At 39.5% G+C, this 16,060-nt stretch overlaps 1 protein-coding gene across 1 annotated transcript in view; it reads left to right on the top strand.

Moving 5' to 3' along the window:
• The window catches only part of Ush2a (usherin), a 678,059-nt gene that overhangs the window by 143,438 nt on the left and 518,561 nt on the right, over window positions 1–16,060 (top strand). Inside the window, exons 11-12 of the mRNA XM_033762039.1 lie at window positions 76–271; window positions 3,944–4,585. Of these exons, the coding sequence (XP_033617930.1) occupies window positions 76–271; window positions 3,944–4,585 (838 nt within the window). The remainder of the gene's footprint in view (window positions 1–75; window positions 272–3,943; window positions 4,586–16,060) is intronic.

Genomic DNA, 16,060 nt, shown 5'->3' on the forward strand with positions numbered 1-16,060 from the left:
CGTCTCGTACCTAATGAGCAAATGATCTAAGAATAGATACGTTCATCATCCTACAAAATGCCGTCTCTTCCCCAGGTCGGAGGCCAGTGTCACTGCAAGAGACACGTGTCTGGCAGGCAGTGCAATGGGTGCCTCACTGGGTTCTACGGCCTGCATGAGCCGGATGCTGCTGGCTGCAGGCCCTGTGGCTGCAACGCCTGGGGGACCGTGGATGGAGACATTACCTGTCACCCCGACTCTGGCCAGTGCAAGTGCAAAGCAAACGTCATTGGTATGTGTGAGGCAGGACTTCACAGTCACATCTCTGTTACCATCTGGAATAAAATTCTGTGTTGGATTTAATTGAAGAGTAAAGCAAATGTCTTTGCTCAAGACAGGCTGCGGGTGGGGGGCTGAGCAATTTGGACAAAATTAAGTGTCTAACAATGATTCAATTAATAATTCTATCAAACTACACCTTGAAGCTTAGTTTAATCAGTTCTTTAGAAGTTTCTTTATTCTGTGGACGCATTAGTTCACATGGTCCCACACTAATAAGTCATGGAAAAATATAATTTTCTTACTGCATAGATGTTTCTTTTAGAAAATTAGTGCTTTTTCAAAATGTTTTACACTTAATGAGTTCTAAGCAAATCATTTCCATGCTAGTTTCTTTAATAGGCCAAAATAAATGGAGTTTTAAAAAATATTCTGTGCCACAGGGTCCTTTGTGATAAATCGTTCCATTTTTTTCTATTATATTTCTTTGAACTGTTCCTATGAAATGCAAAGTAAGTCAGCATAATTCTACAGATCCTGTGCATTGCTAGGGTTAGTTATAAAGAACCACATAATTTTAATTTTATAATTCAGTACCAAGCTGATTATAATAAACACCTACCTTTGGTGTTATTTATCATTTTTTTTATACAAGACGTGCTTTTTTGTTTGTTACCCCCACAGGTATTTTTCAGAAATTAGATTTGATTATAGCAATTTATTACATCCAACATTTTTGAGGGGAGCCACCGCCACATAAGGACAAAATTTATCAAGTGCTCAAACACACTATGTACATACTGCACTTTGAAATTTTGATATATGAGAATATTAAGGGAGGAAGGTTTCCTGACGGGGTGAGACTTGTATTGTAACTGAACAGGTCTTGGCTCTTGTAGGAAGTTGAAAAAGGACTTCTGCCTTTCTGTTGCCATTCAAGATGCCAAGTTATCCTGGGTTTCTCTCTCATTGACCTGACCGTAGAATAAAGAAATGCTTGGCAGTGATATATTCCCCGCTCCCCTCTCATAATACTATATGCATATGTACAGATCACTCTAAATAATATTTCTGTTTCTGCACTATCAGTCACTCTGTTTATCTTTTGCATATGTAGATATACACAAGTCATGTCTCACAAGTCAGATAGATAAGGATTTTGACTTGATCTGAGAAAAAGAACATTACAGATAGGCCTAATGATACTGCTCAACCACTGTATTAAAGAAAGATTGCATCAAAATGTGTAGCATGATTTGCCCTTAGGCAGCTCATGTTTGCAAACCCTAATTTTTGAGGAAGATGGAATAAACAACTTGTAAGGAGATCACATCTTTGCATGTGTGGCAGATGCCACAGAATGACCTCTAGGACCTTTGAATTCAAACTATACGGTGCTCAAGATGTGAAAAGAGAAGTTAAAGGTCAGGGAATCTCTGTGGACTCTCCTGTGATGGTTAGATCACAGAGCACGAGGAAGGAGAAACATCAAAATTGGCTTAAATTGATTGTGACCACCCTGCCTACTGTCTATTTTATTGGCTGTTACAGTTAAGTTTTCTACAGGAAAACCTAAACATATATTTTATAAAGACCAAATCATCATTAAATATTATAGACTATTATAGCTAGAGTTATTTTGGCACATGTAGTATTTTTAATAAAAACAAAAACTTGACATCTGTGTGTGTATATATATATTTTTTTTTCTAATAGAATTAGCAAGTGACTTTACTCACTATCACCATCATAATGCATAAAAAAAAATCCCCAAACTTGGAAAATGCAAGGGCATGTTGTGCATGCTTCAGAAAGCAAACTGTTAGAGTTAACAAAACTGTTAAATCTTACTAATGATTCCATCACCAGTAAAATACATTAGCACCAATAATTTTAGTAAAGTAGGTCGTTCATCTAGAATAAAAAGGGAGAAGAATGTGAATTAAATGCCAAGTGTGCTGAGTCGCCTGTGCTAACTTGTTAACACCGAGTGCGATGCCCTGTAGGCCTTCCTGCGTATCGTTAGGAATAGATTACCTGTCAGGGATATGTATGGCATATTCAAATAAGCACTGCGCATATTTTTAAAACCGATATGATATGAATCCATGTAGACCAATTTTAATAGTTCAAAATGAGTCATAATTCTTGTTAACAATACAGTTATTTTTAAAATTTGCAGCAATAGTGGTCCTTTTTTATTTTCCTTATTGAAATTAAATGATATGCCTTAGGTGACTCATTCATCACTGTTAAAGAACTTGCCTTCCTTTGGAGTTCTTGCATTTTTATCCACATGTTATGCATTCTCTCCCAGCTCAGGGATACTTTTTCTACTTGAGTTCCTAAGTATGCTTTTGATTCTTATTTTAGAACTAATTTTTATTGCAATTATAGCTTGAAATAAACGTTTTTGTTGATTCAACTCTACACAGTTATTTAAATTCGTGGATATGTACAGACCACAGGACCTATTTTGCATCTGAAGATTCACAGTGTCAGTTTTTGTCTGTCCCTTGGCCTTGTTACACCCTTTTTCTGATTAACCTAAGTGGTCAGAGATTTAACTTCAAACATTTTCTCTGTTTGTAAAACATATGGCTGTACTTTTCAAAACAGAGCTAGCATAAAAAACAGAATCGACTTAGCATTTAAGGAGGTATATTCTGAATCCCACAATACAACAAGCAATCTGATTGCTTTATGAGCCAAGGAGAGCATAATTTATATTGATTGAAAATGATAATATATAGGAGCATACAAAGCTTAAAAATTGCTCTAGATCAGTTTTATTTATGTCAACTATTTTAATGCGAGATATTCAGAAGTAAAGGTATATATTCTTGTTACAAAAATAGTTAACTTTTTTTTTGAGACAGGGTCTCACTGTGTAGTGAGACTGACCTGGAACTCACTATGTAGCTCAGGCTGGTCTTGAACTCACAGCAATCCTCCTGCCTCAGCCTCCCAAGTGCTGGGATTACAGGCGTGAGCCACCACGCTTGGCTCAAAAATAGTTAACATAGTATTTTATTTTGTTCATTCTCCCCAGATTTATTAAGATATAATTAATAAAAACTGTATACAACACAATGTGTATATGTATAAATGATTAATGAAAAACAATCATTTGTCATATCATAAACTTATTTTTAAAGATAAAATCTCATCAGCTTTCAAGTATACAATGTATCATTTTTACCTACAGTCACCATGACGTGTAATGGATTTCTAAAACTTATTTATCCCATCTAACTGAAACTTTGTAGCCAGCCTAACATTTTATTAAATATTTTTAAGGGATTCTGATTTCTAGGAAAGTAACTAACAACCTGCAATGCTACACTTTTAAATAACCGTATTTTGTTAAAATAATTTCAGTATCTGTGAAAAAGGGAAAGAGCCACTGGTTGTGTAATAGGAATGGCATTTGCATTATGTATTTTTTGTATTAAGTAACAGATAACTAAATTTGTTGGAGCGCATTGTGCAGCTTGGGAATAAAAGGTAAACTGAGCCTTGCCCCAGTATTTCGGGGATTCGCCTGCTGTGGTGCTTCCTGTGAGGAAACACTTGATAATTTGTGGCTGCATTAAATGTGCGCCGTGTCACTGCGTGTGCCTCAGCTATTTGGAATGGAAATAGGTTCCCATTCTCATCTTTTTAACCATCGTTTTTTTCTCAGGGCTTAAATGTGATCGCTGCAATTTCGGATTCAAATTTCTCCGAAGTCTCAATGGGGATGGATGTGAACCCTGCCAGTGCAACCTGCAAGGCTCCGTGAACAAAGTCTGCGATCCCTTCTCTGGCCAGTGTGACTGCAAGGACGGGGCCCGAGGCCTGCGGTGTGACACATGCAGAGAAAACTACTATGGGCTGGGAGCTACCGGCTGCAAGGCCTGTGCGTGCGACGCCGCTGGCTCAGTCCCCGGGACTGTCTGCGACGCTGAGACAGGACAGTGCGCCTGCAAGCCCAGCTTTGGAGGCAGACAGTGCAAGGACTGTTTGGAGGGTTACTTCTACCTGCCTCAGAACGACTCGTTCCGCTGTCTGCCCTGTGACTGTGATACATCCGGGACAGTTAGCGGCTCTTCGGTGTGTGACAAAGCGACAGGACAATGTCCTTGCAAATCGGGGGTGACAGGCCGGCTCTGCAGTCAGTGTGAGCCTCACAGGTACAGTGTGACCGTGGGCAGTTTTCGGGGCTGCTGGACCTGTGACTGTGACTCCCTGGGGACGTTACCTGGGACCACGTGTGAGCCGGTCAGGGGCCAGTGCCCATGTTTGCCCAACCGCCAGGGAAGAAGGTGTCATCAGTGTCAGCCAGGTAAGAGACAACCAGGTTCCATTTTCAGGGCAGAAGACTTTCTTTGGTTTCCTTATAACAGGTGACACCTTGGTTTCTGTTTTGGAGATTCTAAAGATTTACCTACAACAGCATGCAACATAGGTGAAATCATTTCACTTATTCAAGATTTGTGTTGCAATTTTGAGGGGAGAGGCACTGAAGACGACTCTTAGTCTTCAGACTTGTAGTTGAGAATTTCTCAACTTGAAGTAGATCTTCTTTTAATGATTGGAAAAAAATTGATTAAGAAAATCAAGAATAAATTTTATTTTCCAAGGGCCAGGGATTTAGCTCAGTGGTGCCGCTGGCTGCCTCCCAAGCACAAGCACTGGAGTTCAATCTCTGGTACCAGAAAAAAAAAAAAAAAAGTTATTTTCCAGGGAAAGAAAAACATGAGTTAATTTTCTATCTATGCCTGGCAAGGAATCCAGCCTAGCAGAATTGAGCTGTAGCTTTCATTTGAAATTGGTCAGTGTGTCTCATGAGTCCAAAGAGACAGGAAGGAATAAATAGCTAATTCTTTTTTGAAATATAAACTTAAACCAACATTACTGTGGAATATATTATACATGATGTCCCACAAAGCATGAGGCTCTGGACAGTGCAGTGCGAACTCATGGTCCCTCACGTTCACAGTCTCCGTTTCACTCTCCTGCTCTCTCTGTAGAAGGGTGCGCTCCTTTCCTGTTCCTATTCATAGTAATGTGACCACTCCATGGCCCTGACACTACGCGCAATTCTACTGCCCGGTACTTACAGAGGCTTCCTTGCTGCCTCTTGGTTACAGTTCTGAGAGGCAGATTCTAATTGACTCAGATCTCCTTGAGTGCATACCTCTGAGCCATGGGCATCAGTGTCCATCAAATGGACTGTCTTCTAGAAAGCAAAGCTTTGATGTAGGACCAAGGTGGTGAATATCTCAGAAAACAGGAGCATTATTGGGATCTGGGCAGACAGTACCAATGACAGCATGTTGTCCTCTCTCTTTAGTTTCAGATTCCTCCTTCCAAAGGTGCAAACCAGGTAATTTTTTTGATGTACAAAAGAAATTTTTTTTGTTTTAAAAACATTTCACTTTTTTGAATATCTCTAATTTTAGAAACAAGGTACTTAATCTTTTGCAAAGTCAGATTATCATAATGTAGATATCCTCCCTAAGAAAACTAGTAAAATATAATAGGTCATATGTTATATTCTTTCGAGTAATTGCCTTTTGTTAAAATTAGGTCTCATTCCGATGTAATTGTAGACAAAATGTGTGTTACATTTTAAGCAACTTTTAAAAATTTGGTTAAAACTCTTGAGATCAGTGCAACAAAACATCTCTTCTCTTTGATCCTTTCAGAAGAAGTCTCAATGCATCAGCCAAGGTATTTTTTCCTTCTAATTAACTAGATGATGGACTGAAATTCCTCAAAGTCTGGATTGCTTTTTATGGATTTTTTTGTTTTATATAAAAACAGCCATGCATGATTTAATCAAGTACCAGCTAAGTAAAGAAACAGACATTTCTTTGTCCTTGTGCATAAGCCTATCCTACTTGGGTCCTTGCTGGGACGAAGATGTGCTGATTTTATTGCTCTTTTCCTTCCCTTGATGGTTTTTACTGTGCTCTTCTCTGTTCTCTCATCTAAGCTCTCTTCTTGTACCCATTTCTCTTTCCTGTCTATTCAGTGTAGTGTTGGCACAGTAGTACCTTGGAGCTCTTCTGCCCTTATGTCTTTCTCCTGCAGGGATCCCTATGAAGGGTTTTTTTCTGCTTATTACTGAAATCCAACCTTCAGGAGTTTTGGTCCGGCTTCAGCCTGTGCATCCAGCTTAAGATTAATGTAATAATTCTAGTAATTGTTGACTTACTTTCCATCATATGTCACTGCAGACATTTCTTTCATGCTATATAGTTTGCTTGCAGAGTTGATTTCTATCAAAAGCTTAGATTTGTTCCCCTTCTGTTGTTGCCAGAAAGTTTTTGTGATCACAGGACATTCTTGTTATAGCCAGTTGGTGATTGTCAAGTATTAATTTCTTTCTTATGGAATTAGAAAGAAACAGACTGTTCTATAGTCATCATTTCCAGTATCTGTTGCCCTCTGAAAGTTTTACTATTCAAAATTCTGCCTGTAATTCTCCATCAGTTACTCAGCAAAGTGCAATCTCTTGATCAATATTAAGCATCTGTGTTTTAAAAGATGGCTTTGTTTAAATCTATAGAAAACTTGAATATAATGAACTTTTGAAAATGCTCCCAGGCTTGCATTTTCTTCATACATTATTTATTATTTAACTTTAAAGAGAATGTCATGTTTAAGAAATAGTAATAAACATCTCATTGTAAATAGTTCCAAGTATCTTTCTTTCCTCTGAAGGTCATATGGACCTGTAGATGAGGTCAATGAGTTATAAGGAGGAAGCAGAACTTTGTGGATATCTGTATTTTCCTTGGCTGTTCATCGGTTGATGGAAAAATACCAGAATGAAATCTTGTCATTTGCCACAGCAAGGGCTCGGTGAGGACACACCTAGCTGCAAGAGAGGCTGGCACTTATGTTCCCAATCGCAACATCCATGTGTCCGCTAAAAACTTGATGCCTCTGTTGTTATAAGTAATAAGAAAGTGATTGATACTTAACAGTTCACAGTCTTGGCTGTGGTAGGAATGTCTTGTGTTTAGAAAATTGGCTTGAGGAAATCTTGAATAGGCACTTTTAGTGACAGTGAGTTTGGTATTTTTTGATAACTCTGGTATTAGAAAAAAAATTAAAATAGAATAACTGCACCTAACAAATCTAATCATCTCAGTCTAGCTTTTCATAAGTCTACTCCTAGGTCAGTACCCTAAGAAGAGCCCTAGATACGCAGGAGCTTGTCCTAGGAAGGGGCAGCAAGGAGGAGAGCAGAGTCCCCATCAGTCCAAGCATGGAAGAAACACTTGGAGCAAATGGAAAGAAATTTTGCTTATGTATCTCCTCAGATATCCAAAGGGCTTTATGTTCTTCAACCAATTTTTTAGAAAGAGAATAATTGTCTTCCCTATGTGGGCAATGTTGAGTCCTTAATCCAATCAAACAATATTTTATTTGCACCAGTGAGAGAAACTGTCAGAGCTTAAATTCTGATGAATAAATTGACTTACGAATAAATACAGAAGGGAAATAAATCAAATCCACAAGTGAGAAAATACAAGCATGCCTTAATTATTACTACCTTTGTCATGAGTGTCGATGCCCAATCAGTTGACTGATTGTTGTAATGGGGATTGAATCCAGGGCCTTCACACTGGGCTACAGCCCTAATCCATTCTATTTTCTATTTTGAGAGAGGGTCTCTCTAAGTTGCTTACTTGTAATTTTCCTGCTTCAGCCTCCCAGAGTCGTGGAATTACAGGCGTGAACCAGCACACCACATTGTGTATCCTCCTTTAAAAGAAGTTTTGTGACATCTAATCGGCAAATACAACTAAGAAATTATTCTGAAAAACATAACCTGCATTAGATAAATCCCAAATAGAAAGAGCTAGGAGGGGATAGAGGAAAACAGGAATGGGAATGAATATGTGAAGGAAAAAATTGAGACTAATTTTTCAGTCTTAGCACTTTTGGATTTAATGTGTATTTTTATCAAAAATTTCATGAGTATAAGTTTAAAAACCAAATAAAATGTAAAGGCTCATGATATAAAACAGCATTCCTGATTCTTTCTTCTTAAAATCTCACTGCTTAGAGCAACTACTTTCAAATTCTTTGGATATTTCTTCTGGATTTAATTTCTGTACTTTTAATGACATGCACATATTGTTCATCTTAATTTTTAAAATGTAGGCATTATGTAGGATCTTCCTACCACAGAAGATGAACATTTAGTTCCTGGTATTCCTCCTCAAGGATTCCTTGTTGTTACACCAATGTTCAGGAATTATTATATTAAGACAACATAAATCGACTTCAGAGCCATGCCATTCACTTTGATTTTATTTCCTGATTTGAAAATATTTACCTTGGTACAAAGTCTTCTAGAAATCTCGTGGATATTTCTAGGAAACAAAACCCTTCCAGAGAACTGTAGCCAAGAAATGGATCCATTTCTTGGTTTCCCACACAGGATGCATCAGTTTCCAGAATGCTGGAATTACTGACCCCCCAGTTCCCACCCAGGCTGATCTTTCATCTTGCACAGCTCTCTCTTTAGGTCTCCCATTTGCGTCTGTCCTGGAACTGTTCTTTTCCCAGCTCCTATATTTAATCTTCTATTTCCAGGACTCTAGGTGCTCTTTTCTTGGTGGTGTGGTGGTGGTGGTGGTGGTGGTGGTGGTGGTGGTGGTGGTGGTGTATGTGTCTGTGTGTTTATTTTGGGAATTCAGAATATTTGAAATTATCTTCGTCTGAAAGTGTTTGAAATGTTACTGCTGTGTGCAATTGTTTTCACTCAAAAATTTAAATGATTTTAATGTTGTCATTTAGGAGTGCTAATCATACTTTTGCTTCTCCATCCTTCCTTTCTTTTTTTTTTCACTTTTTCCCTTTTGCATGTCTTTCATTATTTCATTCTTTCTCCCTTCCTTTCTTTCACTCTTTCTTTTTTCTTCCATTTTCCTTTTCTTCCTCTCTCCCTTCCTTTTGTCCTCCTCTCTCCTCCCTCCTTTCCCCTCCCTTCCCTTCCTGATACATTTTTCTGTTAAATGATTGTTCCAAACATTCAGTGGGCCTTTCTGTTTATAGATTAGTATTCTTATGTTCTGAAAAAATCTGTAGCAATCTTTCCCAACAACATCTGGACCAGTGTTTGATCAAATGACCAGACACCAAATCTGGCACAGTGAATACCAAGTCAGCTATAATTGGCCTCCTTTTGCTTCACTCCTATCCTTCCTGCCCTTGAAGATCAGTAACAACTAACATCTGACTTCAGAAATCTCTGACGTTTTCAATTCCAAACTATGTTTTGTTTGGCTTGTACAAGTCAAATCAATTTGCTTATCGCTGGCTCCTCTACTCTGAGTGTTTATCTTTTTCTCAGAGCCATCTGTAATTGGGTGCCTTTTGTCTTCCATTTTTCAAAAAAAAATTTCATTTTGAGGAACTTCGGGAAAGAGAAAGAAATGGTTACATCAGCCGTGTTTAGCGGTGAGCTCTCCCTGGTGTCTTCTGTGTCATCAGTGACCTGACCACTGCAGTCCTCCCTGTTCCCACAGCCTATCCTGTTGACAGCAGCCAGCCCTGTTGAGTTCCCCTTCAAGTAGATCCACCACTTTACCTCCTCTCGCCATGCTCCCTCACACCTGCCATGTACATTGAGTGATTGAATGATTACAAACATTTTTTTTTTAATCTCATTGACCCTCTGCTAGGGATGTATATAGTGAAGGTCTTAGATATTCCTTTAAGTGTGTCTCAAGGCAATGGGGTCTTCTGCTATAGAGGGAAAGAAAATAGTGGCTAAGTACCCATTGCATGTATAGAAGGTCTAGTATATAATACGCACACCACAGAAAATATAGTATACATACGTGCATGGAGTAAACAGCTTTGGGGTTTAGTGTTTGGCTTTATTATCGCTTATGGTAGAACTTACATTGAGAGAAGAACCCTCTCTAGGCACCTTTATCCCGAACAGGGGTTTTGCAGTTGGCAGGTCCGCAGCTGCACCGTGACATGCACACTCTGTCTGAAGGGCTCGCTCCACACCTTTAAGTGCATTTTTGAGTCTGGGCCTCATCCTGCAGGGCACAAACCCCATGTGGGTGTGTGAACAGCGGTCATAGCTGGACTGGGTCAGGTTACATGGGGAAGAAAGTGGAGCCTGAGGACTTCTGCCTGCCTCTCCCTGGGGCTGTAAATATTCCCAGCCTGAGCTTTACCACGGCACATCGATTCTTGTCCCACTTTCTTAAAAAACATTATTAAGGAAGATGCATATAATGAAATCTCATGTATTATTAACCTAACCTTACTATGAATGTACAAGGAATAGGCTTAATTCAACTAAAATTTATAGGCAATTTGTTAAGGCAGCAGCACACATTAGAAGGTACATTAGAGCCACATTGGCTTTAATATGCCATTCAATAACTTGAGCAGAGGTTAAAAATGCTGCTTAACCTCCATTAAGTATTTTAAAAATGCTTTAATTTAGAATTATTTGTAGTGTGTGTACATATATGAATGTACACATACCCACACTAATAAATACAGCACTAAATATGTTTTACCGGTTGCTTTTGTGCAGTGCTGGATGACCTCCTAATGTTCAGCAGCTGCACTTAATCAGGGGCCAGGCCCAGGAAGGCAGGGAAGGATGTCAAGGCATCTCGCACCAGTGACCCTCTCTTGTCCTTGAGAACTAGCAGCACACAGGGTTTATTGAGGGCTCTGCAGCTGTGGCATAAAATAAAGGCTAATTTATAAAGAAAACAGCTTGCTATGACATGTTTTGTACTAATAGGACAATGCCTCATGCTTCCCTTTGGTACTTCTGCTTTTATAATTCACACAGACTATTAGGGTTTAAAGCAAAGTATCCTGTTTCATTAAGAAGCATATCCTCATTTGTTAAGTAATAAGCTCATAAACCAGAATTGTGTGAAGACCCTGGCAATGAAATGAGGAGCAGGTGGCTGATCCTCTGCTAAAAATCAGCACATCAAAGTTGAGATCTGACTGTTGGACATGTTCTGGTGTGTAGAGAAACAGCATCCGAGGTTAAGGTTTGCAGAGAAGGCTGAGCCTCAGAATAAGAGCCTCTTCTTTGATAAATCCTCAGGTACGGAAATGTGGAGCACAGTCTTAGCTCCATCAGGGAAAAAAGAAAATACTGAAAGTTGCTATTTTAACTTTAATTTAGAAAAATCTGACTTTCAAGGAATCTGTCTAAGAATGACTACAATAATGATCACGCATAATATTTACAGGGTGCTTAGCATGTGTGAACCCTGGTTTTAATTCTAGCAGCAAACAAGTACCTATAATCCCAAGTACGTATGATCCCCAACTGTCTATAATCCCAAATACTCAGGGGACTGAGGCAGGAGGATTACTTGTGCCCAGGAATTTGGGACCAGTCTAGCATAATGAGACCTCTTTCTCTCCCTCTCCCTCCCTCCCTCTCCCTCCCCCCCTCTCTTTCTCTTTTTCTTTCTCTCACTAGAAGAATGAATTGGGAATGTGGCTTAGGGTAAAAGTGTGTATTTAGTGTTCACAAGGCTCTGGATTCAGTCCCCAGCACCTCACTCCCCAGTACTGACTGGGTGTCGCCTGTGTGCCTGGACTTGTAACTTGGGTGTTACCTGCAAAGTGCCCCCCTCAATAGTCCTAATATCTCTCTGATGAAATCATCATTTTCCCACTTTATAGCAGAGAAAATGGAGTCTAATTTAGTGGAAGAAACATTTCTAACTAAATCAAGGTTTATCTTATCCTAGAATCTGTACTCAGACAGAATGGGACCTCTTCTGAATAACTTAATCATTTATCTTACATGGTCATTCAGTAGTTATCTGAGGGTATGAGTCACAAAAGAATAGAGTGAGGGCTTTAGAAATGGTTTTAGCTCCATGAATTAAAGTTGGTGAATTTTGGGGATGGTTTGGGAGAAGGACTTAGAAGCACACATTTGGTTAAGTATTAAAAAATATATATATATTAAAATTAAAATGAGCGCAGAATATGACAATTTTGCTGTGGATTGTGGGTATGCATGTGTATATATTTGTTGTATTCTCTAAGATGTGATCAGAGTCACCTGTATTTACAGCCTACATCGTGACTGGATATGACTCTCAGAAGAGACACCCATGAGAGCTTTTACAGGGAGTCCCATAAGTGGGAAAAATAGACACTCTCTAGGACAGCAAGTCCAGTAGATGGTTTGCACCTGTCTGCCCATGTTTCTGTCCTTTGCTTTAAGAGTAGAAGATGAAATTTTGGTGTAACGTTTGCTTCACCAGGCTCTGCTCTGTGTGTTGTTTTGACAAGGGCTGTATCTTAGATTTGTGCCCGATTCTTAGACATCCCTTGCTGTGCTCCCTGGTAGGTGAGGCCACTCTGCCCTGTCATTCTCATAACTCACAGATTTACGTCTACCATCTTCCCTTTCAGTATTAAAGAGGTCATCTCATTTTATTTATTTGTTTAATTTTGGGGGTAGGGGTAAGGAGGTCATCTCATTTTAAGTGGCAATAGATATTTATCCCCCCGTTCACCTGTTCTGATTCATTCCTATATCCATTTTTCAGTAAATGTCTATTCAAAATGTTATTTACCTTAGATTGCATTGGTCTAAGATAGATAGTCACAAATATGTCTAAGCTTTGTGGTTTAGTAGGAGAAACCAACTTTTGTGTAAATATAACACAGTGTGGTAAGGCAGTTTGAGAAGTATACAGTGCTGAGAAACAGCAAGGATAGAGGACATGGAGAATTTAATAAGAAAATGATCGTCCTGAACTGGGTGAATAGGAACTCATAGTCTTTGTAGAGAGGGAGGAGGGGTTGAAGGGAGGGCAGGGGAATGGAGAAAAAATAGAACCAAGATGGATTATGTAAAAGTACAAATTTCCAGCAATGAATGTCATCATATCGCATACGTTAAATGTACCAATAAAATTAATTTTAAAAAAAGAACAGGCCAAGAAAACAAAAACAAAAGAAAAGCAAAATATGACAAAGATTATGTAAAGGACACATAAAGGCTGAGAGTGCTAATGGGGAGGAGAGGATGAAGACCCAGTTAGACATAGTTTTCACAGACAAGGCACATGTCCTAGAAGAAGACACACACACACGCGCACACACACAAAATTGAATGGGGACTGACAGGGTGCTCAGGAGAGGAAGAGCAGCCCGGGACTAAGAGCAGAGTCTGTAAAGCATAGGCAATGTAATTAGAGAAAGGTTTATTTAAAAAAAGGATACATTTTACTTTGGGATGAACAGTATTGATATTTATCCACTTTTTGACATTTGGTCAACTTTGAGTAATAATTGAATCATTCTTTTTTTATTAAAAAAAACCACCAAATGGAGGAAAGTCTTACTGTTTTAATTGGAAAATCGCCACGGCAGATTCTGCTCCACTCTGGCGACACTGACGTGACAGCCCTTTATGGAAACAGACTTTATTAGCCACAGATTCCTCCCCGGACTCTTCTGTTAACTGTTTGTCCATGTTCTGGCTGGAGGTAAGAGTAGTTTCTTCTAAATAGCATGTAATTAGTGCTGAGCTGTAGCATTACCCTCCTTTTCTGAATAAGGCCCAGAGGTTAACCTTGTTTTCCTTCACCCACTTGAAGACCTTGGCAATGCCTAATTGTTCATGGTCCTCAGGAGGAACATTGCTCTGAAATGGGCTCTTCCTTTATGCCCGGGACAGGTGCCGTGCAGTACCCATGGCCGTGTTAGGACACAGGGCAGGCTGCCTTGCTTTAACCAAAGTCTGTGGGTTCTGTACGTCTCTGTCAGAGGAAGCCACACCGGTTTACGATACAGAGACTCTGCTGAGTGGCGACTGTCTTCCACTTCCACTCGCCTCCTTGGGGACAAGGAGTTGGCAAAAATAATAAACTTCAGTGGGCTGATTTGTGCTGTGTCTGAACTCTCAGCATTGCACAATGCAAAAGAATAACATTGCCCCAAGATCCACATTTCAAAAAGTAGCGCAAAATCATTCATAGGAAGAAATCTCAAAAAGACCAGCGACACCAAGGCAGATACAAAGACGAGGCATGCAAAGTAGAACTGATGGAGGGAGAGCAGGAGTGTGTGGAGTGTAAGAAAAAATTAAGGCCAGTTGTCTTTAAGCCACACTCCAGAGTTGACGTTTAAGCAGGAGGGAAGGGAAAAGTGTTGTTTTCTATAGTTGGAAGTCATAAAAGGAGAGGTAATGATCTAGAATTAGGCACATTCAGGTAAGGCAAGAAGTAATCTTTGAGCAGGAACTTACCTGAGTCATCCTAATTAGGCCTGCTTAAAAATAGGACAACTAAAATACTAGTGGAATTAACCTTTCTAATCACACTCCCCCAAGACGAGGGCATTAACCCCAAGGCTGATTCGCGCAGAACCTTTCTCTGGAAGTGTGCCTTTTCCTGCGGCCTCCCTGGATGCTTTAACACTTTTTGATTCTTCTTTGCTTGTACTTCTGGTTTTCCAGGTGGCATGCATTCCTCTCCACAACTTGGGCTAACAAATCTTCTACACCCCAAATACCCTCTTGTATTTACAGATTTATCTAATAAATCATTTCTTGTAAAAATTATCCTTAATTGGTCCAGAATTCTCTGTGGCCTGAAGCTATCACAGTAAGTCCAAATTAATTCTCCTTCTAAGTATCTATGCTAATGGGTAATTTATCCAAATTGGAGGGCTGTTAGTATACTCATGATGCCTTCACCATGGATTAAGGAGGAAGAAAAATGCAGAGTGCTACAACCACAATGCTCTTGAATCTAAAGAAACTTTGCAAACTTGTGTTGTGGATCACATGATGAATCAGGTATGAAATTATACATTAATTGGCTTGGCCATATTCTGTTTGTGGCAATAATTTTATACACACACACGCACACGTACACACTCATGAATATACAATGAGTTGCTCTCAAAGGAGGCAAAGAAGCAAACAGTGCTACCATAGTTAATGCTCAGGTTGCAGACCAAACTGCACAAGGACCAGATCAGACTTCTCCGTGAAATCAACAATGAACCGACCAATAAGTTTGATTCGGTTCTTGTCCAGTCTGGTTTGTGACCAGAACGGTGGTGAGAATTAAGTTTGTGAACCGAGGCACCACTGTAGCATAACCAGGCCATAAATGGCTGTAAAAATGATCACATTGGCCAACTCCGTCTGAATGGTACAGGTTTGCCCTCCTCCCTCCCTCTTGAGCACAGTCTATTCTACATTCTTGGAGCTGTCTGAAGGAGAATGCACAGAGCCCGGGAGAAGGAAAACACAACAATTTCTAGTAATTGGGAAAGAATGGTTTGCTCTGATCTAGAGCCAAGTAGCCTTGATTCTCAAATTTGGGAGTTTTCCTGTTTATTCTTTGTTTTTCCCTGTATAGTAGAAAACACCGAGAGGATTCACTGTCCTTTTTCCTCCACATGACTAATATTTTGCACGTCTTAAATTACACAATCATGTTATCTGTACAATTAAAGTGGCACAGTTTTGCTCATGAGACCCTTCTGCGATCTTTCTCACACTTCTTGAATAAAATTGCCGTAGCGTTTGTGTATTTATACACACAGACACCCTGGTGCACATCACACCATACCAAGGAGCCTTCCTCCTTCCTATGCCTGCTGCACTAGTCAGTATCCAAAGCCTTTCTCATTGTGTAACTCGTGATATCCACTTTCTGTGTAGAAGGCGTTTTAAGGAACTTGGATATGTGAATGGATCACTTTTTAAATTTCTTTTTCCTATAAGAAAAAATACAGGTTTTGGAAATAACCTACA

The sequence above is a fragment of the Fukomys damarensis genome, unplaced genomic scaffold, assembly GCF_012274545.1.
Source record: "Fukomys damarensis isolate Sample0158 unplaced genomic scaffold, DMR_v1.0_HiC HiC_scaffold_11, whole genome shotgun sequence".
Taxonomy (NCBI): Eukaryota; Metazoa; Chordata; class Mammalia; order Rodentia; family Bathyergidae; genus Fukomys; species Fukomys damarensis.